The sequence below is a fragment of the Myodes glareolus genome, chromosome 17, assembly GCF_982192425.1.
Source record: "Myodes glareolus chromosome 17, mMyoGla1.1, whole genome shotgun sequence".
Lineage (NCBI taxonomy): Eukaryota > Metazoa > Chordata > Mammalia > Rodentia > Cricetidae > Myodes > Myodes glareolus.
The window spans coordinates 26,088,064-26,113,587 of NC_142042.1; the positions used below are offsets into that span (position 1 = coordinate 26,088,064).

General features: G+C 38.9%; 1 protein-coding gene across 1 annotated transcript in view; it reads right to left on the bottom strand.

Annotated features, from left to right (window-relative positions):
- Positions 1–15,197, bottom strand: part of Dkk2 (dickkopf Wnt signaling pathway inhibitor 2) — an 85,630-nt gene extending 70,433 nt beyond the window's left edge. Inside the window, exon 1 of the mRNA XM_048456980.3 lies at positions 14,302–15,197. Coding sequence (XP_048312937.2) covers positions 14,302–14,523 — 222 coding nt within the window. The 5' untranslated portion in view covers positions 14,524–15,197. The remainder of the gene's footprint in view (positions 1–14,301) is intronic.
- Positions 15,198–25,524: the final 10,327 nt, after the last annotated feature.

Genomic DNA, 25,524 nt, shown 5'->3' on the forward strand with positions numbered 1-25,524 from the left:
ATTGCTTTCATTAGCGAATGCTGAGGGCCCCACCGATTTCACACTCCATTTTTTTATTCCTTCCCATACTTCTAATTCCTTGTAAGCTGCCTCCTCCCACTAAAGTTTCTTTGGTATTTTGCAAATCATAAAATTAAAATCAGACTTTCTTGGGGAACAGCAAAACATTTACAAACAGGAAGATAGTTAAACTTTAACTCCCACTAAAATATTTGGGAAATTAAAGGCTGATCTCACCCCTTTATTCATCACTGTGGTAATCGGCATCATCAGATCTTTCCTGGCTGTTTATAGGACAGTCTCATTCCTACAGGTCATCCTGACTGTCCATTGATGCACCTGCAATGCAGTCTGTCAAGAATGGCTAAAATAGCTTCATTACTTTTACACTAGTAAGTAACAATTTTTTTCACTGTGGTTAATATCCAGATTTCTGTCATTCATGTATAACAGAAAGGATAATAGTGTTAATTTTATATAAGTGAAGTGAGCTAGGTAACTAGGCGATTCGGTTTTAGTGTCCATCCTTAGCTTGATGAAAACTCATTAAGTTGTGCCAGCCCACTTCTATACCACATGAACCTGAGAACCTCTGTCAACCTCAACATTTCAATGGATTCCTCAAGAGCACTACATTGCTTTCATTGCTACATATACAAAGGACCTAGTATAACATATGTGTCTAGTAAGTGCTGGTTGACTGGAAACACAGTGTCTAAGACACTTAAAAAGGAAATAATTAGAAATTTGACTGATTTACCTAAAGAGTTTAATTACATCCAAATTTTTAGGTGTATCACTGAAAAGATTTTTAGCTGGTTTCATATATATATATATATATATGTGTGTGTGTGTGTGTGTGTGTGTGTGTGTGTGTGTGTATGAAATGGCACAATATAATAATAAACTATACAGACACAAGCAAGACTAATTGTTTTTTTTATTATGTTTAATTTTTGAAAGGCTGTGGACTGATCCCAGAACCATGTGCATTTCATGCAAGCACTCAACTGCAGACCTACACGTTCAGTTACAAGACTGCTTGACTTTAAACTCCAGTTCTGCCTCCCATCCTATATAATTGGAGGGACTAAGTGGGGGAAATAATATAACCATATGAAATATTAAGGTTAACTTTTATGCTTTAAAAATGGACAGATGATGGAGAATGGGTTAATCATATTCTCACTTTAGAAAACTCACTTCAGAGATGGTGTGGAAGACATCTTGCAGAAGTATAAAACATTGATATATTTTATGAAGATTGATACTGAATTCCTGTAAATGGAGGCAGCAATGAGATGACAGTAAAGCAGCAAATGCTGACCAGCAATAGACAGAGCAATCTTCGTTAGAGGAGAATCCCTAACGTGTTTCTAGATTTAATAATTGTTGGATATGGACACTAAGGAATTTTGTAAGGAGTATAAAAAGCAAAACAAGTTTTGAAGGAATAAATGCTCTTTAGTTTTTAATATGTTTGATTTAAGTCATCTATCAACTGTCCAAACATATATAGCTCCTGAGAAAATAAATACATAGACCTGTGCCTGAAAAATCTAAACAGGTAACCTAATAGCCTATATTGTTTTCCTTTACTTTTGCCAGTGTAGAGTCTCATTTTATGGTTTTCAAGTAGATTATAATCATTTTATTTTCTTCATTTTATTGAAGAATGATCATGTTTATAAAAGTCATTACATGTTCTCATTTAAGGAGGAAACCAGAAGTCATAAATTATGCTTGCAGTAAATGAAATTAGGACTGTTTACTTATTTTGGAGAACAATTTATCTCACAAAAACGCCATAAAAAGCCATGGGAGAAACTGAAATGCACATTGCTAGGTTTAAAAAAAAAAAGGGCAACATACTCTCTGATTCCACCTGAGTGCGGTTCCAGAAAGCACAAAGTTCGCAACAGCTGGCTGGAGACAGGGCAGAATGAAAAATGCACTGTCTTGGAGAGAGCAGAGGCTGTCTGTCATCTCCCTTTCTGCTCCATTGTCCTGTGACACTATAATTATTCTGAAGGTCGGGGCTATTAAATTAATAATTCTTTAAAAAATCACATCATTTTTCTGGAAAGAAGTTTAATGTTTTCGTGTGTGCATCCATTGTATTTAGGACTCTGAGATTCAATTCCTGTCCATGTAGGATGGATAATTGGTTACTATGGTATTTAGCAGGACATTAATACTTAACAGAGTATTATATTTTCAAGAGATTTGGAAAAGAACCCCTTCCTGTTTCCAGTCTCCTCTGGGGTCATGGACTATGGCTGGTTATCCTTTGCTTTAAATCTAATATCCACTTATGAGTGAGTCCATACTGTGTTTGTCTATCTGGGTCTGGGTTTTCTCACTCAAGATGTTTTTTTCTAGTTCTATCCATTTGCCTGCAAATTTCAAGATATCATTTTTTTGTAACCACTGAGTACTACTCCATTGTTTAATTACCACATTTTCTTTATTCATTCCTCAGTTGAAGGGCATCTAGGTTGTTTCCAGGTTCTGGCTATTACGAATAATGCTGTTATAGACATAGTTAAGCAAACAGTTGTGTGGCATGGGGCAGTTTGAGGGGGCCACTAGCAGTGGAACCAGTATTTATCACTAGTGCCTGAACTGGCTCTTTAGAGCCCATTCCCTATGGAGGGATACCTTACCCAGTCTAGAAACAGTGGGGAGATCCCTGGTCCTGCCTCAAGTGATGTGACAGATTTTGTTGACTCCCCATGGGAAGCCTCACCCTCTCTGAGGAGTAGATGTGGGGTGGGGTGGGGAGATGGTGGGGAGAGTGGTAGGACAAGAGGGAGAGGGACTTGGGATTGGTATGTGAGATAAAATTGTTTTAAAGATTTAAAAAGAACTTCTTCCCAGTCCACCCACTTTTCTTCTGTCCTGGCCGATGCTGTTTCACATGAATGAAGCTCGATTTTAGAAGGAATCATCTCCCTGAACTTTATGCATCCTAAACTATGTGATCCACTCTGTGTTCAAAATATAGCACTCAAGGAACACATCTTAGGTATGACAAAAAGAAAAGTGGAACTATTCTTGGCAGTCACTAGCAGAACGTTGTAGTGGCAGGCAGGGAGGCTGTGCTCGTGGGATACAAGAGTAAGAACAAATGAGTGTTTATCAGAACTGGAAATATTAGCAGGATACTGAGATTTTTAAATGAAAATTCAAGAAAACCCAAACCAATAGGCTATAATAAAAAAGTTTTAAACCTGAAAACACTTTCTACTCTCAATCCCTATACCTACACCCTTTTTTCCTACAAAAAAGTGTTAATATATCAACATGGAAACTAGTCATGATTTCAGAATCACAATTTACTTGGATTGATTGTTTGACTCACAGTTGACATTCGCAAATTCAAGATAATAGTCTAAGTTTTTCTGGAAAGCAACTTTTAATGATATTAACTGTGAAGAGGCAACTTTCTGATTTACAAAGACAGGACAGAAAACTACTGGAGACGCAATAATAAAAAAGCATTGGGTGAGAGCTGATGTCCTGGAGGAAATCCACAAAAATGGCTAATTTTGACTACTCTGCATGTGTCTAATCTTCTTTCAGGGCCACCTTGTAACCTAGGTTGAAATTGTAGCCATCTTCAGTAGCAAATTCTGAGAATAAGTGTATGATAGTGTAGATGGCATGTGTATAGAAATAGAATGTTAATACAGGGTTTACAGATGTCAAAAATATCAAAATAGCAAAGGCCCATAACTATTGCTCACATCTACCAGCAGTGAGAGAGAAAGGCATGAAACATATCAGCAACTGAAGAGATCCAGCATATCTGGGCCCATGGCTGGCAGAGTGCTAAGAGAGTGAGAGAAGTTTGAGAGATGAATGTTTCTCTTCCCAAGGCTTTCTCTTCAACACCACCAGGGTGGATTCGGAAGGTCTTCAGAAAATGAGGCTGACTGCCAAGAATAGTACCTGAGATTCCTCTTGAGCACAGCTAACAACTCATTGGCTCAATGTTATACAAGCTGCAGGTTTTATTCACTAATTAAAGCAGGGATGACCAGCGTTTCCAAAGGACGTGGGTGAGGGAAGAGAATGAAGAAGAAAAGGAGGCGGAGATGATGACAAAATTGGGCAGAAAAGAAAATAAAAGGAATTTAAAAATGTGCTTCATTGTCAATCATAATAGAATTTATACTTCAAGCATTTTTTTTTCAGGGAGTGTGACAGTAGAAAGCCATACTGGAACACAACATAAAATAGATTTCTGACTCTGGAAAAAAAAGTTTTAAAGCCATTGGACCCTGTCCTAGTGAGGCTTGGACCAAGGTCAGGCAATCTGCATCCTCCTTCCTTAGTTCCTTTGTGATGCCCGTTATTGCAAGGGAGGCTCAGTCAGGCTTCTTGCTAATCACATCACTGAAGTGTCAGGCCTGAGAAAGTAAGTGAGGACAGTGTAATTACAGCCATTTCCCTTCATTAATTTTGCTTAAAAGCCACAGATACAGTTGTCATCAGGGCACTGTAATCTTTGATAACACATTTGAATGTGTACAAACTTACAACGGTTAAAAAGAACTGTGCATAATTTATCTCCCACCAGTATGTTTTTAATCAACTCAAGACAACAAATTTATTTCTTACACAGAGCTCAGATGACACAGAGTAAACTGAAAACAGGGCTTTTACTTATATGAAAGGCTTCAGAGAACCCAAGTTCTAGTAAGAATTCTTTACCATGGATACCATCTGTGCTGCATTGCTCTCAACCTCACTCCCTCAAATAGAAGATGCGGAAGTAAAACTAAGTGATTGCCAATGTGTCATTCAGGTGCTAATTTAATCTCTGTGTGAGCTCTTGAAATATTTAAATTTGTAGATGATGAAATTTATTTTGATTTTTTTTTCTATAAAGACATCCATGTTAAATGGTTAAACACATAGCAATTATCTTATTTGGCTATCAAATTCAAGCATCTTTTAAGAGTTAGTTTGAAAAAAAAGTTAAGGTCTTCACCCTGAAAATAACAGCTGATCTTTTAGGACATAGCAAAAATTATAGCCATTCCTTACTTTCTCATTCATGTTATATAGAAAAATAATGTTATTTAACTATTTTTGCACATTTTATCATATGTAGCACTTTATAAGCTTAAATCATTGCTATGTGTGCATTCTAATCAAACATAAAACTCTTCAACACCAAAGGCACCACTAAGAAAAGCTAAAAATCATCTAAGTCCCAAAATTTTAAAACAACAGAGATTTTAAAAAGACAAAAGCAAAGTTCCTGTCTTGCTAGATTCCCTGTAGTTTTCTTTCATTAGGAAGAGACAGTTGCACAGAGGTTAGGAGTTTGGCTGCCTAAGTTCTGACAATTTCTTTGGTTTTTGTTTTAGTTTTTGAGACAGGGTTTCTCTGTAGCTTTGGAGCCTGTCCTGGAACTAGCTCTGAGAGCAGGCTGGCTTCGAACTCACAGAGATCTGCCTGCCTCTACCTCCCGAGTGTTCGGATTAAAAGCATCTGCCACCACGGCCCATCTAGTTCTGACAATTTGATATTAGGCGTGAAAGGTCTGCATTTTGTTACTGAGGGCTCATATGTTGTTACTGTTATTTCTGGTGTGGTTTCCAAAACCAATGTGGGAAACTTGTGGGGTTTATCTTCTTAAAGGTAGATATAAGTAGTAAATAGTCTTCAAAATGGAAAATCCTATCTTTCATTGACTGAAAGTAGGAGAAGGAAAGAAACAAACAGATGGGACTGTGAGAAGTGCCCAGGTTTGCAGGTAGATGACTACAGTCCGTAATCAGCAGAGAAAAGAAAGAGAACAGAAACAGCACAATGTCAGAGATAGAGGGAAAATTTAGGCAAAAGGAATTAACAGCCGACTATAGAGTGTGAAGATTAATACGGAGGAGACAAGGACTTTAGGTTCCAAGAGAACACCTCAATGCAGGTCATGTCACCCTTAAAGGCTGTGTAAGAGGACACCACCGCTGACAGATAACTACAGTTTCAGGTGATTTGAAACTGAAAATTTCCTCTGTGCTCCCATTTGGGTGAAGGCTTATATTTCATCTGGATAAAAATACTATCAGCAGATACTAATGTTTCTAACAGCCCTGTTAAAAGAAATGTATTTATTGCACACTCTGTGAGATTAATTTAATTCTCAATATTATTAAAAATTACTTCTAATTTGTGTGAATTATGAAAACATCATTCAAGAGAAAACTGTCAAAACTAGAGGAGATGGCATGAAAATAATACACCTCCAATTATGGATCCTTTTCAAAGAGACAGCTGATATGCAAACAGAAACAACAGCACTCCGAATTCTGAGCACAGTACACAGGTCTATACACTCAAAAGCAGTTGAGAGTCTTGCTCTTGAGGGACTGTTTTAACTTTAAACAGCATCAGATTGATTTTGTTGGAGCAGACTCTATGAGTATGCTCAATTATTTTTGGTTCCTGTGGTTGAGTAACTAATATTGCCTTGGGTATTAAAACCCCAGCTTCTTATGATTGGATCCTTGAAGTCTGAGCTATTCTTGCCTCCATTTTCAACCTATAATTTTGCTAGTTAACCAGTAATGAGCCAGCTTCCCGTTTACGACAGTGATGCGCTGTCACTCTTAATGTCAGCATTTAGCGAGAAAAGTGTGACAATATCTAAGTTGCTTCACTGGTCTATTTTGTGGTTTTCAGGGCTTGTATGAGTTCGAGGCTTCCCTCTGTCCATTCACACCACATAGTTTAGTCACTACTCCCTCCCTTGCTAAGGAAGACTAAGCAGACCACTCTTTGGTTTGTGTATACTTGATTGGACCTGTTTCTGCACAGGCTGAAGTAATGACATCAGCATACCAAGTGGGTGTGCTTTCCAAGACTTTTCATACATGTTAGGCTGTCTGGTTCTCATTCTTGCCCATTTATGTTAATTATTATTGCTATCATGATGCAGACTGTACCTGGTTGAAAAGAGCTACAGACATTAAATGACAGTTTTCAAAATATCCCGATAGGCAGTGGTGAGCTGCCACTCAAACCCAGGAAACTATAGGGCTATCTGATACTAAAACGGGAGGTTAGGGGAGAGAAAAGCAAGGGGAGAGCAAAGGCAATGAAAAGGCTAAACACAGACAGTTGCTTCCGTGTGTGGTGAGAGTAAGGGATGCCCTATAAGAAACACCACGAAGGAGGTCTGGTCTCATGGACGTACTCACGTTCACAATCTGAGACATGTGTATGGGGCATGTGCTGTTGGCATGAGGACATAAGATTGACTTAAGGATATCCCACTCTACTGATAATGCTACCTTAATGAGGTGGGAAAGGGATGAGTATGTGTGTGCCTTCTGTGTGCAGGGATGGCAGTGTGTGGGTTTTGGGGCACCCATGAGTCATCCTTACTAGTGAAGTCTGTGATAGGGAGGGACGTAGAAGTGGAGATGAAATATACTGCTATGCTCTCTGCCTTGATAGTCCCAAGCTCTGGACTACTTCAAGTAGCTGTTGGCAGCCATAGATGGCTTGTTTTCTTGTATGCTTTAACACAGCTATGGGTAAACCCACGTCACTGTGCAATATTAGAAAGACAGGAGAAAAAGGACTACATACTCTTCTTAAATAAATACAGAATAAGAATAAACTTATCATACTAATATCAGAACCTGCTAGCTCAAATATCAGACAGTCTAGGGCCAGGATTTTTGTTTTCTGCACTTACTACTTTATGAATTGTACAAATTGCATAATCTCTAACTCAGGAGAATAATTGTTTTAATTAATTAATTAATTTTGTGTGGGGGGGGGAGAGGGAGAGAGAGAGAGAGAGAGAGAGAGAGAGAGAGAGACACCTGTGTGCAGACATTCAAAGAGGTCATAAGAGGGCATCAGATCCCCTGGAGTGTTGCCACGTGACTTGCGTTTTAGGAACTAAACTCAAGTCTCTAAAGAGCACCAAACACTCTTAACTGCTGAACCATCTCTCCAGTCTCATATTTTCAAGTACTCATTATTTAGAAAAGTAAGGATATTACAGTTAGCTTCAAGCTATCTAGATTTACTACAATTGGGGGTTTGGAGTAAAGTCTGACACCAAGTAGTTCGTAAGTCAATTGTACTTCTTAGTAAAATTTAGTATGTGCTTTAAGAATTTGCAAACTTGTTTAAAGAAGTCATACATTTGATGATAACTAATTCTTCTTGTCTTCAGAAGAAAGAATATATACTTTATCTCATCCACATGGTAAATCATAGTATTGAAAGTTGCTATCTCTTCTTGTTGTGAGGCTTTGATTCATCTCATCGTGCAATGTACTTATTCATTCATTGATTTTTCAAAGTTTTATTTTACACAGGATAGGGCCATTTAATGGGCAATTTTAAGATACTTGAATTTAAAACTATTATGTATACCAAATTAAAATATATTAACAAATAAATTAAATTGATGCTGCTGAATGTTTGAAAGAAGTGATGTGCAATGGACCCATTTCTTTATTATGTGAACGACTTAGCTGATGATATTTTAAAATTTTACTCCTTCCATGTGGTCTTATTGACTTGACTTCTGCTTTTCTAATGTAGCTAAATCAAAACTAATTTTAAGGTCTCAAAAATAACCTGCCATATAGATTCAATGGTTTGAATTAATGCTACTGTACTTTAAACTAATTCCTTAATTAACAGCACAATAATTTCAACATCAGATTGAAATCACCAATCTTAAAGATCTCTCTGATTCAATTTATCATTTACCAGAAAACAATTCATGACATAAATTCTCCAGAATGATTCTGACTAGATATTGGTGTTATTTGTGGCCTCCCTGTTATTGACTTGGAACCGAAGCAGGCAGTGACCCAAAGCTGTCATCCTGGAACACTCATTGAAAAGCCATCATTTTAAATATTTGGATGGTGACTTTTTACCCTGTGGACAGATGTTCCTATTTGTTAAGAAAGAAAAAAAAATAACTTCCCAAATTTTATATCAGCTGACCTCTTTGTTTGAGAGAACGGTTTGGGTTTGTTTTAATAAAACCAAACCAACAAGGAGGGAAAATATGATGTCCCTTTCCAGTTTCTATCCAAAGTCAATAGAAAAAGAAGAAAATGTTGATAACTTATCTGAAATACTAATATTAAATTTCATTGTGCATTATATATTAAATCCGTCTATGCAACCTTAAAAAAGCAATGCCAAGGAATCAAAAAACAAATCCATGATTTATTACTAATTTCAGGTTTTTTGAATTTCAGATTTTAGGGAAGGGTTGAAAAAGAGAGAGAAAGAACACCGAGTTGGGTGGATAGGTGTGAGGAGACTCTTGAGGGGACTGGAGAAAGGGGAGGAATAGGATTAAAATATATAAAAGCCTTTTAGTAAAAATTACTAAAAGACTCATGTAGACAATAGATGTCATAAATCTTACCAATGATCAGACAAATAACATGAGGTGGGTTTATCTTTTTTTATAGATTAATATCAACAACTAGAGGTATAATGAGTCAAATCAACTTTAATAAGTGTTCAGGGAGTCACGGGGAGAAATAAGATTGTAATTCACCTTGATATTATCTATGTATTAAAGGATAACTACCCGTAAGAGGGCAGATTTCAAATGGTAAATCTATTAATTATGATAAATCTCTTGTAAAACTCCACAGACGATTTTAACGCACAATTTAAACGATTGCATGTGTAAAAAGAGCAGGCACAAATATTCTCCTAAAACGGAGTATACCGTTCCTCTTCTATGACATTGCAGTAACTTTAACCATCAATTTGAAACAGTCGGGAAAGGAGAGAAGAGGGCAGCAATCTGTATCCGAGGGAATCATAAAAAAGTCTACACTCAGTCAGAGTCACAGCTGGAGTGAATTTAAGTCACCTTGTCCTCTGGTTCACTCTAGTCTAGCACAAAAGCAGAATGATGGATGCTTATACTTAGATTATCATTAAAATGGTTCTCCTGCTAGTCATGGGCAACCTTCCACTTGTATCAGCGGCCCATTCTGCAGGACTTACCATGAACATAACGGAATATCCATGCAGATTCTTTCAAAAGAGTTTTAAATTATTTTTGAAAGCTTAATTATAAAGTGATATATTTGTATTGCGGTATTCAACAAGTGTTAGCAGGTTATTTATTTCTTAGCAGGGAGAAGTTGGGCTAGGGTTAAAAGAAATCTTGGATAATTTCAGAAAGTGAAGTGAGCCGCCACAAAGAAACAACGGCATAGTTTATTTTAGTGGGCTCTCTCACAAATTCTCACAAGTGCAAATAAATATCACATTTTTATTAAACAAAACGAAATCTACCAATATTAGTGATCCCTAACCAGGTCTCCCAATTCTAACCAAGTTCAGTAAATTTCAGTAATTCTTTACCCAAAACATTACTTAATCCTAACAACTGTTCTTCGAGCCCCATTCAGCTGTCTATTCATGTTCTATTCAAAAGTCATAGAATTGGGATTACACTAAACAGACATGTAAAAAAAATGCTTGTTGACTTCTTAAATATAACTATTTGCCACTGTCTAATCATCTACTTGTCACTTTTAGAAGTATTTGAAGTTGCTATATTAACTTGAAGTATTTCAAGTTAAATATATCTATTAAGAGCAACTGAGATGTGACAGAAATGCGTAGAAACACAAGTCTAGAAGTTTTTTGCTCGCACACAAAATACTGTAAACCGCACATGATAAAATGGTTGTTTAATTGTACTGGTATATTTTTAAGTTTATTTCAAAGTGGCCCATAACGTTCAATATGAAAAACTGTAGAGGTATTATCAGGCAACGGCATATATATATATATATATATATATATATATATATATATATATATATATATATTCCCATGATTGAAGATTGAAGATAGTACTTAAAATTATCTTTGGTTTCAAATAAGTAAAATACTCCCCCCTAGGAACTGAAATACATAAATATCATGGATATATATACACATATATATATGTATATATATATGTATACATATATATATATGTATATATATATTGTGGAACACGATTTGTCCAGTACATATATACAGCACACGCTATTTTTTAAAACCCGTTAGCAATGTCAGAAGTGAAAGCTTAAATAAAACTTCTGGAAAAAATTATCAAAACAACCTTTCCTACTTAATTTTGTACCAACTACTGAAATAGTACCACCCTGGGTTTCCTTTGTCAGTTCCCACTGTAAGTCTTCATGGTATCTTGGAAAGGATGCTGAAGTATTTTCTATGCCGCTTCGCAGCAGAAGTGAAAATAGTGGCCTACAACACCTCTCGCCAGCAATGTGATTTTCCTCTGTGCTCTTTCTTTCTGAAAATCCAAGGATGCATTTTCTAGGAGTAATTTACAACCCACCCACATTTCCTACAGAAGAGGAAGAACCAATAAATTAAGAACACTTCTCTTCCATGAAATCAGGATGAACCAATTCTGAGAAATAATGGAGCTTCCTTACTTATATTTTCCCTTTTGTGGATTAACAAATCATTACATCTCTTCGAAAGAAAAACCTTGCAATGGCAGTAAAATTTGTATTTTACCTCCCTATTATGAACTTTAAAAATAGATGGCTGTTAAATTTCAGTTTACTAAGTAAGGAAGGTCAAAGACTAAGTTTCTAATCTCCCGATGGGAGTGGGGTTGCGTCCTAGAGATTTCCCCCGTCTTTAAAGACAGACATTCAGTGTTATCACTCACCACTAAAGGCAATGGACAGAAAGGAACGTATTAGGCCTTGGGTGGTAAGAAACCGCTGCTGTCAGTCTTCTCAACTGGACTTTGTTATTATGGTGGGCAAAAATTTCTGGAAACCAACATTGATGTTCTAGAGATCACCCCCCTTTAAAAAGCAGCATCATTTCTCCTGAGTTGGTTTACAAATGTATATCCTATTTGTGGAAAAACAACTACTGATACTTAGGAGACAGCGTGGTCCATGGGATAAAGGAAGATAGAATAATAAATGTTAAAATAATTTATTTCTCTTCTTCAAAGAAAGAATCATTTCTCTTTTGATGAGAACACATGCTTTAGACAAAACCGTAAGTGAGATGGCAGAATAGATACAATATAGTTCTCCTAGATAGCGACTCTCCTCCCGCCACCCTCCCCGACATTTTGTTTTACTTACTCTTAATTCCAGCAGGTTAGACTTTTTCACAAACCCACTTCTGCATTTTAAGACTCTCTTAATTATAGCTAAGAACCTATAATGAAATTTATTTTATACACGAAGTTCTGAAGGGCATAGCAAGAATTCAACTTAGTTGGAAAGTTAATAATTAGATATTCAATTTGAGGAGTTGAAATGTGGCTGCAAACATTTTTTAAAAACATAATTAAGGAGGTCTTTGAGGGAAAGAAACAATAATGCTTAGCTATTCGTCTACAGGTATGTTAGCAAAACGTAAAGGGTAAGTTAGGCTCCGATATATGCTCTTCCATCCGGTCTGTAAAGCGCTTGTGGTTTCTGGCATAACAGATTACTTGACAGAGGAACATGAGGGATCAGGACCCGAAGTAATGCCAGAAGTAAAGGCACAGTGCAGAAACTCCCAAGATATGCACCGATTAAAACAGTGAGGAGCCCGGAGAGATGCTATGTCCTTCTGTTCTTGGGAGAACTAAAGCTCTCTCAAACTAAGTAGATGGAGTGAGGCGTGGATGTTCTATAGTAGATTATCTGCTAATGTCCTCCCAGGCCAGACCCCCAGCTCATAATGGTCCCAGCTCATGATGAACTTCCAAAGAGGAGGTTAGGTTAGTTGCTGTTGAAAATGTTGGGGTGTTTCCAATGGGAAAAGAAATAGTAAGAGAGGTGTGTGTGAGAGGGGATATGCAAATATCATGTATGTATGTACCCGTGTACATATATGTATCGTTTTTTTGTTACTTTCCTTAAATTCTTTTAAAGTCCTGGGATTGTAGACTTTACAGTCCTTTGAGAGTGGAGCTGAAATGTTTGGTATTTCAAAATCCTGGAAAATATTCTCAAATTACAAAAGCAACACACACACACACACACACACACACACACACACGCAGGCAGGCAGGCAGGCACGCACCAGACATGCAGACCATAAGAGGGCAGTAGGGGACCAAGCTCAGGCAGAATCTTCCCTGGCTGTCCAGCCTTAGCTGCCAGTCTTCCCTCTGCCTCCTGGGCTGTGGGCAGCTGCAGCTGATGACAGCGCGCTGAAAGCGGGTGCAGCCTCAACTCTGAGAAATCAGGAAAACCCGCATCTGCTGAGCTTGGACCTCCGCCTCTGGTTGACACTTGTGCGATGTGCGTGTCCCTGTGCTGTTTGGCAAACTGGCTTTCGATTTTGGCTTTCCACAAAAGGAGAAGGTGGAGCTGTAGTGGTTCCTGGTGCCCACAGAGCCCCCTCTCCTGGCCTCTGCGCGCTGACCACACTTGGTGCCCAGTGCGTCTGCTTGCTTTGCTCTGGTGTGTGTAACCCTTCACAATTGACTGTCAATCAAACTGCCCGTGTGACAGACACCAAGACACCCCTGGGAAGTTCCCTCTCTCAAAATCGGGTTGGTTTCCCTGCTGTGTTGCAGGCACCTCGGAAGCTGTCACTGTCGCCTCATTATTTTCTTCCTCCCAGTTGATTTATGCACAGTTCTACTTGAGGGGGGAACTGCGCGTCTACAGGAGGTCTTGCCTGCCGGTGCAAAGAATTTGGCAGAGAAAGAGAACTGAGAGAGAGAGAGCAAGTCTGCTTTTTGCCAGCGTAAAATGTTTTGGGTGCCGGAATTCCAACTTCGCTGATACACCCCGCGCTGTCACTTATACCAGTTGTGAGTTTGGGGCACATAGGAACATTTCATTTGAAGACGGGAAAGCAGCAGGCTCTATCTTCCAGAGTTGTGAAGATTAAACAAGCGAACACTCTCAAGCGCTTAGAACCGAGGCTAGCAAGCACATCTCAGTTGCTATTGTCAGCTGCTTTTTTGCATCCTTTGCATCCGCCTGTTAGATGGAAGGACCATTCCCGCCACTTCGCCAAAGAAACTCACTAGATCTTGAAAAGTATCTCAACGTAAATATTCCGCCCCCGCTCTAAACAAGCATCCCAGAGACCAGCAAAATATCGCCCAAGTCTCAGTGCCCATGCAGACCCAACATCATGAACCCCCTCCCAAGTAACCCTAAGTGCCACACCTGGTCTGAGTAAGGCTTTAACTCTTTCAGGGCGCAAAAGGCAAACTGCAGGCGCAGAAGCTCTGGTGCCTACCTCTCCTGGCTGAAGAGTGTGTTTAAGGGGGTTTCCTACCTGCCCCAGGCTTTTGCCCTTCTTACTGCCGCCGAAAGCCAGTCCTTGGTTCATTCCCGCAGATCGATTGGCAGCCTGAGCAGGCGTCTCCCCTCCCAGAGAGGACTTGATGGAGTTGAGTTTGGCCCGCGAGCTGCCAAGCTGGGAGCTCTCCACCATCAGCACCGCGGCCAGTAGGAGTAGGCATCGGGATGATTCTTTGCCCCGCATCAGCGCGGCCATCTCCTGATGAGGGGTTCCCGCGGTGGGGTGGAGCCCCGAGAGACGTGAATGTCAGGAGAGGGAGGACGCTGACACTCAACCCCTCAGGTGGGCGCGTGGGTTCCTCACAGACACGGTTCCCTCAGCCCTTCCTGGACTCAGTCTCGAGCCTCCAGGCCTGAGTAAACGCGACCCCAGAGAGACCCGCTCCTCTGGCGGGCAGGAAGTTCTGCAGTCCCTGGAAGCAATCAAAGACCAGGCGCCTTCTCGCCAAGGAGGCGTGACCCAAGGTGCTGGAAGACCCAGCCCTGCAGATCGCAACGCGAGCGTCGCTCTGTGTTCTGCACTTCTGAGCTTTTGTCCGGTTTTCCGCGATTGAATCCTTCCCCTTAATCGCTCACGGAATGGGATTGTTCCCAACTTTTTTTCCTTCGGCCTCGGTTGCTCTTCTTTCCTTTCCTGCGCCTTAGCTCTCAACTTCTGCACCACTCAAGCCCCTCTTTTCCAAGTCAGCACGCTTTGCAACTGGTGGTAAAGAGTGGCCTCCCCTGACCGGACTCCGGAGAGCTGAGGCGAGCTGGGGCTCCTGCAAGCGCACTTCCACCAGTGCGGCAGAGTTGTCACTTGGTTCACACTGGGCCACCAAGCACCGCCAGCGATGCAGTGATGCGCTGCGCAGAGGGCCAGAGCTCTCTTTCTGCTCTCCCCCGCCCTCTTCTCTTTTTATAGCTTTCACAGTGGATTTTTCCTCCGCCCCCAAGTCAAGAGTGACAAAGAGTGAAAACGTTTCTCTTATAACCCCCACCCCGGCAAGCTCCCGCCTCCCCTTCCCCCAGCAGGCTTCCTTACTGGGTCTGTCCCTCCTGCTTTCCACCTTTCCTACCCTCCCACCCCTCCTTCACCCTTCAATCGAAAACTTGGGGTTCACCTCCAGAGCAACATGGGAGGAGATATTCGTGACTGATCACATCTCTGGGAGTGATTGGGAGTTTGGAATCCGGCGAAAATGAAGAGGAAAAGTTGTCCCCATTTGTGAAGACCGCCACCAATGGCCGTTTCTTAGTTCTCCCATCCAGCTCCAGCCTCCAACTAGGAGCGCTGGAAAAGCCCTGTGGGACATTTGTAAGTTAACTTAGTGGGTTGTATGCAGCCTAGTTTGATTTTAGCCAATGCCTCTCGGTTAATGTGCTATGTGAGGCTAACTCGCTTTAGGTGTATCATGGGGGTGCACATCGGATTCTGGGGGCGAGTGGGGGGAGCTGTAGAAATGGAGACGAGCTTCCCCCTTTGAAGTGCTTGGATCTTTTTGGTTTTCTCATCCCCCACCCATTCCCACACACATAGTACACAGTTATCTATCCAAGGAGTGGGAGGAAGGGAATAATATATCCCTGGCTGTGCGACCTTGCCGCTTGAGGGAGGCACCTTTAGATGCCAACGAGTCCGCTTTGTAAAGAGAACACCCCAGGCAGGAAGAAAAAGCCTAATGGGGAACCCGGTGAATGGCAAAATGAGCCGGAAGCTTTGGGTGCTGACTCCTGGGCAGCTCTCCCCCTCCCAGTCCTTGGTTGGCCTTTTGGGTCACCTCTTAGGCTCCCTTCAGCAGTTTTCTAAAAAATCACCCAGCAGCTCAGTGAAGGACCAGGACGCGACTATTGACTTGAAGCACTTGGGGGCGCCAGCGGCAGCTGTCAGCTAGGCGCACAAACACTGCAGGAGACATGCATTGCCTGCAAACTCTGGGTTTGGAGAAGTTTGGTCGCCCAGGGAGACCAGAGCAAAGGTTGTTACGTGTTTCCTTAGCTGGAGCTCCTTCACGCAATCACTAACAATGTCCTTCGGGCTCAACGTGGAGATAGACAGGGGCGGCCTGCTGTGAGTAGCTCGTTCCAGCAACACACTCTAGAATGTTTGGATGGAACTCTCCTCTTTCACACCTGATTCTGGCATATACCAGCCTGTCCAGGAGCCGAATTTAGCATACCAGTAAGGGAAAGGTTAGTGACTCCGGTATTTTCCACCAAATGCTAAGATCTAAGGTGTGCATTCAGAACTGGGATGTCCTGGGCAGAGTCAGTTATGCGTTTTGCTTTCCTGACCTGGGAGTCATTCTGTCCTGAAACTTTTTATGAAGACAAGGTGGTGGCCATAATTTTTTGTTTTTAGATTATACAACCAAACAGAAAATGAAACATGTCTTGCCTTTGGATGTCTTATGACCATAGGCAAAATTTATTTATTTTTTGAGAACATGTTCTGGTTATATTACTCAAAATGACTCTAATCTAGTAATTCTCCTGACTCCTCTCTCTCTCCTCCTTCTCCAAAATACTGAGATTACAGACAACTGTCTTCACTATGTCAGGTTTTCATAGTTAATGGTTGTTTCACTTTTTAAAATGCATAAGAACAGCATGTTTGACTCTTGAAGGAAAGATGCAGTGGAAAGCACTGGCCACACATGTTCAAGATGAAGAGTGAACAGCATCAGGAGTTACTACATCAATAGGCACAAAATCTGTATTCACCAAGATTAAAAGAAAACCCTGGATATTTGCTAAATCACAGTGTCTAGTGTAAACAATAATGAAATGAACATCTAACATTGTCTAAAGGGAGGAAATATCTCATGGCAAATATCCTTCCGTACTAAAATAAATAACATACATGGATATATAGTTTTATGCAGCAAATGGCATGTGTTTCTGTGTAAACTGAAGAATTAATTTATATGTTTTTAAGGATAAGCAAGGCTCTAATGGATGACAGGCAGAAAAATGGTCTGTTTGTTGTGAATAAGCCCTTAGTCTTAACAAGTACATAGTTTCTTTTGCTTTTATTTTGATTTCATTGCCAATCAGGAAACTACAAAAATGCAGGAAGTTAATTTAGAAATGTATCAATGCAGATATTTACAGAATATTTTATTAGCTTTTTACAAGTTTATTTGTTATCAGTGTGTGGAGGTCGTAGGAGACCTTGATGGAGTCAGTTCACTCTGTCTTTGCGCAGCCTCCAAGAATCAAACTCCAGCCATAAGACTGAAACAACAGTTTTTTTTAATTAGCTGAGACACCTCTGACAAATATTTTAAAATTAAAGAATAAACACAAGGTAGTTAAATATATATGCAACACATCGTCATATGTTCATTTAAAAGGAAATAGAATTTGACCTTAGTTGAAGAAAAAAATAAGTTAAAAGAGAAAAATGTAAAGAATCTTTACCTGTTTTGGTCACTTCACACTTTATATCTAATCAAAACTGTATCACACACACACACACACACACACACACACACCTCCCATATGCACTCTGATCAGAAAATTAATGTCGAACACAGTGTAGTTACTGAATAAATCTCTCTGATCTGAGAACCCTGATGATGAGTCTATCTAGAAGCTAACACAGCATAAACTTCAGGAACAAACTTAAGAACACAGTTAAACGCAAGGTTCACATTTTCATACCAGTCACGGCAGCACAAGCACCCTGGAGAGAGAGGAAGGCGATCTTTATGAGTTCAAGGCCAGTCTGATCTACATAGTGGCTTCCAGGCCAGTCAAGCATACACAGTGAGACTCTGACCAAAAAAAAAATTTACATAAAATTTGCTTTCATAAATAATCTACATTAAATTAAATAGAATATATGAAATGAAACACCTAAATGTAAACAATCGTACCTAAGACTGAAACGGAAGCAAAAATTTATTTCATTGATGATCTAAATGCTGTCTATATAATTATTTGGCACACACAAACACACATAATTTATACATACAAAGAAATACAACCATACAAAACCAATAACTGAATAAACACATTCCTTAAGCAGCTGTCATAAATCCATACATGTTTTCCTTTTGTGTGTTTTATTAAATAGAAAGAAACATCATCATATTTCACTTGGGAGGATTGACTTTAGATCACTGGCAATATCATAGTTGGAGAGGAAATACATAAAAAGAAAACTGTACATAAGTAGAGTCAAATCTCTCCATCAAGAAGAAAGTATACATTCATTAAGAATAAAATATTAGATCTTGGCCAACTTGGGAAGGAAGACTTCAACACTGCAGGCACACAGGATTCCAAGTCACCTTGTATATACCAAAAGGATAAAAGACATTGGTGATATAGATGAATCTTGGTAGTTGTTAAGGATCTGGAAAATATGGCTATGATTTTCCTTCCTGTATAGTGAACCAAACTACAAGATCCTGTTACTCAGTGGTCCTCACTATTTAGTTTTTAACCAATGGGAAGTTATGCATCCTGCCTAAAGAACAACAAAAGCATATGCTTCTATCAACAGCATTTAAACTGATTTTAATGGATGTTAATGAGCACTAACATCTTTGGGAATAAATTCAGATACGAGAAAAAAAACCCTGAACCTCATATCTGATGCTAGCCTTAGTTCATACTACTGACTGCATCCTGCCTTCATCCAATGGACAAAAGATGCGATAATAAAAGAGACCTCAGCACATACAGGTGAGTCTTTGACCTGGGCTTGACACAGACATATACAAATGAAACAGACCAGGAAATTTCACAAATAAACAATTAAAATATAACTGGTTGGCCAATGTCTGGTTTTCTTGAGCCTCGAAAAATCAGTCATCCTTCCAGTGTTTTCCCTGACATTCAAACGAAAGAAAACTGTTATGTAGCTTGTTCCTTTGCAGTCTGAACACGAGTAGTTATTTTTTTTTTTAAATCCAAATAATACAACCTAAGACTCCGATAGTTAGACTTGTATCTATCCCTGTACATGTAAGTGACCATACTTGGGGCTGGAATTAGAAAAAAAAATCTCCACATACTCAAATCTAAATTTCTCCTTCTGATACACATTTTCATTGGTTATATACACCAAATGTCCTTACTAGCAATACATTTATCTTTCCTGCTGAGTTCAGACTCATCTTTGGAAACAGTACTAGATCTGAGTGTGGTGGCTCACAGTGGTAAGCTCAACACTCAGGCGGCTGGGGTAGAAGAAGTGCTGGGAGTCCGAGGCTGGCCTGGACTAGGTAATGAGTTCCAGGGTCTCCAAGCCCACACAGTGAAACCTTGTCTCAAGCAACAGTGAAAAGGAACCAGTATGGAAGTACCAAGGAGCTAGTGACATAAAAAGGAAGAGTCCTAGGTTCTTTAGTTTATTCTGGGAGTTATGTCAGAAATTATATGGTCATTTGTGACGTTCAGTTTAAGAAATTTCATCCTGGGAAGCAATAACTTTCAGATAGTCTGGACTAAGGTTGTATGGACTCAGGTCTTTAGAACCCCAGGATTCTGCAGAAGCTACACAAAATAAAAGGAGTTGTAATATTTTTGTATATATTGAAGCCATGGGTCCAGTGCATGCTAAGTAAGCACTCTACCCATGAGACACGTTATCTCTAGTCTCACTTTTCTACCTTTTATTTTGATACTTGGTCTCATTAAACTGCTTATGTTGAATTGTATCCTGGGAAGGCTTTGAGCTTGTGATCCTCCTGCCTCAGCCTTCTGAGTAGCTTGCACTGCTAGGACTGACTAGAGGTTTTAATTTTTTATATTAGTCTTTAAAGAGGAAGCAGCAAGAACAGGTTTAAAATGTCCACTTTTGGTGTTGTTTCCTTTGGAGAAGAACTCTATCTGTTGGGTGAGTAGCTTTAATCAGAATCCATTGACTGCTCAGGTCTGGGAACCACAGTGAACAGGAAAATACTCTAAACTTAACTTGTCAGTAACAACATGGATTGGTTTCTCTCCAAATACTAAAAATATTTCCAAAATGAACATTACTCAAATTGAGAAATTACTCAACCTAAAAATTCATTCTATCAGAATTTTTTGGTTATCTGTAGTAAGAAATAATAAAAAAAAAGTAAGGGATGGACTGAAGGAAGGAAGGGGGAGGGAGGGAGGGCAAAAAAAGGAAGAAAGAAAGTGAGACAGTGTAATTGATCCAGTAATGGTATAATGTGTTATTTTTTACTGGCCAGTAACCTAACATATGAATAATGAATACAGAAAACCTTACCACACTCATATGATATATAAAATGGGTTGTGATATGAATGAAAGAATAATGATATTATCCTCAAAAATAAGAACACCCCCCAAGTGGTAATTTAATATTGGTATTTGAAACATAACTGGATTTAGTAGCAGAAAATATAAAATGTATTTAATTTCTCTTTGAATGATCATCTTAGATTAGATCTCAGTTTTTCAAACTATAAAAATATAAACTGTTATCACTGAAGCTCAAAAATAGCTTGAAATGTGACCAAGTCAAAATAAGACTAATTAGTCTATGGAATTTTATAGGCAACTGATTAAGAATACATATTTATGAAAATAATAATAGTGAAAAATATCTTAACTACTTACCACGCTATATGACAGGTTTGTTAAATACTTGTCATGCCTTATCTCCTAATCATGTCCTATAGTTCGTACCTCAAAAATAATGAATGTATAAACCAATGTTAAAATAATACTGACCAAAGAGTGTGGTCCCAGTGAAATGCAGACAAGGCTGGGATTTCTATCTGGTTGTATTGCGTTGTACCTTTGTGTTCTTATAACAGGTCCCAACACGGACTTCTCTGAGTAAACCTAGATTCCTCCCTTCGCAAATGGCTATGGGAATTCCACATGCCAAAGCAGATAAACACAAGTATTGAATTTTACCTAACATAGTAAAACCTTAGAACAAAATGATCATGTAGAGCGGCAAAGTCCCCTCACTGACAGGGTGGTGGATGTGCTTACTAAGATGGCCAGAACACTGGGCTTCTGCTGTTCTGGTGGCTCAAACAGCAGAATTTTCCATTTTGTCACTATTCTAAACGTTAGCCTGTAAAGACCAAGATCAAAAGCCTTGGGATCTTTGCCGGATTTTCTCCCTAGGTTTTATATTATTTCTCATGTTGCCTTGAAATGGTCATTCTTTGGTCTTTGCCCACATTTCTTCATATTAGGACACACCAATTACATAGGATTGGGTCCTCCTTGAAGACCTCATTTTACTTACTTCGTCAAAGAACTTGTCTCCAAGTCTGGCTATATATTGGGCACTAGGGCCTGAACATGCAAATTTCAGGAGAAGAGAACACAACTCAGGCTACAACAGATGGGTTTATAAATGTGGTACATATTAAAACACTTGGGAAAACTAACATTTCCATACAAAATGTGTGCAGTAGTCTTTCCAAGTTCTTATATGTATCCTTGCTCCATATCTATTTAAATGTGTTATTTAAATGTCTTTTTATTGTCATTTGACCTCTAGAGCAGTGTTGATGTGAAGTTCTTCAAATTCTTTCGGTATGTGACATATGGCTAAATTTGAACTCAACCAGCAGAGTCTATGTGTGGTTTTAAGATTTCTCTGGGGCCTTAAAAACGAAATCGAATAATGAAAGCTATTTTTCAGGAAGATAAGGTCATTTCTACATTGTTTAAAGAGTACCTAGCTAATGAAAGATGGAAATAATAAAACAGCAGTACATGATACAAAAATGAAATCATCGCAGATCAAAGAATAAGGAAGCAGCAATCAGAAAGTGAGTGGTCTAGCAATCAGCAAGTCGTTCTATTACTAACTTAATTTGTCCATTTATTTAATTTAATTTGTTCAATTTGCTGAGTAAATTAATAGTTGCTTGGAATCAGAGCACCTTTAATTAGTTCAAGACAGCACGAAATATGTGGAAGCAGGGGGAATATCTAATTTCACCGAAAACTGCTCGTGAAATCATTTGCTAATGTATGTACACTTGACCATTAAGTCTTTAAATTATCAAGACATTTGAGGTACAGTGAGTTCAAATTAAGTTTAGGTTGGGCTGTGATCCCATCGAAATGTCATAAAATGCATGTGGGTTGTTCCTATTGAGAATATATGTGCAGATTTCTACGTGCCAAAGATCAAATCATGTCTCTGATGACACAGCAAGTGTGCATAGTGCTGCTAAAACTGTGACAGCTTTGTTTTCCAACAGCACTTTTATATATTTAATTAAAGTGAAATTCTTAAATCTTCAATCAATGCCTTTTATACTTCTAATTTTATAAATGTGATTAAAGAACATAATATAGTAACTTTTTTATTTTTTGTGTTTAAAAACAGGGTCTCACTACGTTACCCTTGGTGTCTTGGAATTCAGTATATACACCACATTGACCTCAGACTCATAGTGATCCTTCTGCCTGTAGGTGGAAGTTTCTGTTCCTCCCTGCAGCCATTCAGTCCCAAAGAAACATACAGAGGCTTATTTTAATTATAAACTGCTTGGCCTATTAGCTCAGGCTTATTATAAACTAGCTCTTACAACTTAAATTAACCCATAATTCTTGTCTATGTTTAGCCTTATGGCTTGGCACCTTTTAAGAGTGAGGCATTCTTTTCTTGCTTCCTCTGCATCTGGATGATGACCACATCTCTTTCTTCCTCTTCCCAGAATTCTCCTCATCTGGTTGCCCCACCTATACTTCCTGCCTGGCTCCTGGCCAATCAGCATTTTATTAAACCAATACGAGTGACAATTCTTTACAGCGTACAAAAGCATTATCCTACAGCACCTGCCTCTCGCTCCCAAGTGCTGAGATTGCAAGTCTTAGCTGTCTTACCCTGTTTGGCAACTCTCTTTTGAGTTATAATCTCAGAAAGGAGTTTTCTCTTCCATTTAACACTAAAGCTGGCAAGTACTGAGGTCAAATATGTGCATACTAGAATGACTTTTAACATCACAGGGCAAAGTACGTCTGGAACCTTCTAAGTGCTACTTTAAGATTCACAGAATTACATTAATTTTTCTGCCTATATATTAGTAATACTTCATAGGTTAATTTATTTAAAATTCCCATAGCCATAAGGTTCAACCAAAAGTTATATAACAGCTCAAACTCCTTTGTTTCCTTTAGCCAAATCCCAAGATTCATAAATATGTTAATATACAAGGCATTTACTAGGAAATATCTTCTTGAATATAGTATGACCGCATTATTTTATTTGAGTAGCCATTTAATGTTAAAATATGTGAAATAAAATCACTTTATGCCATACCCCTAATTAAATCTATGTAAGTTGGGGGTGGAAATTACAGCACATTATGATATTATTCCCTGGAAGCCAAAGAGTTCCTGGGAGCTGTAATAATGCGGTTAAAAATACTGTCCAGTCCTTAAACCAGTGTGAAATGCTGTGAGAACTCCAGATTCATTCACTAATGCTCTCTTATGAAAATAAGGAAGATGAATGATAAAGACTTTATGAACAAGTCATTTTTCTGGGGAAAAATATTTAAAAGGTCATTACTATATCACAGTTATCAAAGAGTAAATGAATAAATTCAGTTCTTCCTACCATATAGAGGGTTAAAATGTTCCTCAAATAATTGATTGGTGATCTTAAACTCAGGAAACTTTACATACAGGGGACTGGCTGTCTCTGTCTCTGGGCCTATACTAAGGTTGGTCCTGAGATGATGTAAAATGCTTCAAATTATTGAGACTTTCTCTGGATCCTGGAGAAAAAGGGAAACAATATCTACCAGCAGCAGCACCCACCCTACTGCAGCTGCTGCAGAAGTCATCCGACCGTCTCCCATAGGACTCCTTTGGAAATGTCTGAGAACCTGAAAAAGTCACCCAAACCACGAGGAAGTGTCTTCTGTGGACGCTAAATGAACAGAGCATCTCTGGGAGGAGAAACTTTCAGGAAAAGCCTATAACCGCAGAGGGCCAAGGACAACACAGATGGAGAAGGAAAAATGAAGTGAAAGGGGGATCGCAAAAGCACAAAACCTTTTCAAATCCCTTTGCAAAAACTATGAATGTCGATACCAAAAGTAGTAACACCAGAAACGGACTTCTCGTCAACCTCTTAATTAGTTAGGAAAACATGTTTTAAAAATGGGCAACCGAAAAGGATTGCGGCCCAATCTTATACAAATTTAATTTAAGGAAAACCGGGATAATGATTTAAAAAGTGGTCATAGAAAGGACAAATAGAAATGCTTGGGAAGCACACAAAACAGTAACCTCCTAATTTCAAAATACTCTAAAAGAAATTTAAAAAAATACTGAAACCATGAGCAAGCACTATAACCAATTAGCAGAAAACTTTTGCGGGTATGCTAAGAAAAACTGAAATTGAAAAACAGCAGAATAAAGAAATTGTCACAGAAGTAAACATTCAACCCTAAAAGAAGCACCATGTCGAGCTGTAAAAGAAATAAAAATGGAAGACAGGAAAGAAAAATGGAAAAAAATGGTGAGGGAAGGAGATAGAGTTTATGTGAAATAATAAATGCAGAAGATAGAAAAAGAAGACACAATATATTTGCTCTTTAAAAGCACAAGTAATACAGCAAATGAAATACTCAAAGCAGTAATTTGTAAGATTTTTCTAGAAAAACAGAAACATAATGAGTTGAAAATACAGACCATAAAATTTTCACAAGAACAAATCTTCCAAGATTATCATAGTGTATTCTAGTTAGACCATCGAACTTGAGAAAGAAATATCTTTTGGCTAAGAAAAATCCCATTTCCCTGAGCCCTCCTTTGTCCTTGTGACTGAGAGTCAAGATTCCTGGTTGCCATGTTAAGAGAAGACCATCTTCTCCCCTAGCACAGAAGATGGGTTTGTGTCACATGCGAGCCAATCCTGAAAGACCAATGCGGCCTTGTATTTGCTGTAAAATAACAGGGTATGACTTGCTAGGGTCTTGATAGCAAAGCAGCTGCGCCCTCACTGGGTTGGGAGGACTTTCAACCTACTGACCAAGGAAGAAAGAGACAGGATGAGGCAACAGGCACAAAGAGATGTGAAGACATAAAATACCTACTGTGAAAAGTTAGGAGAGCTACATGGACAAGTCGGTAAAGCAGCCAAGCAGCTAATGAAATGTGGAAGGAGACAGTGATGAAGTCTGCAATAAGTAGTTCTTACATACAGCTGGTTCCAAGTTAATTGTTAAGAAAAGCCCAATGTCTAAAAACATAGCCTAGCTGT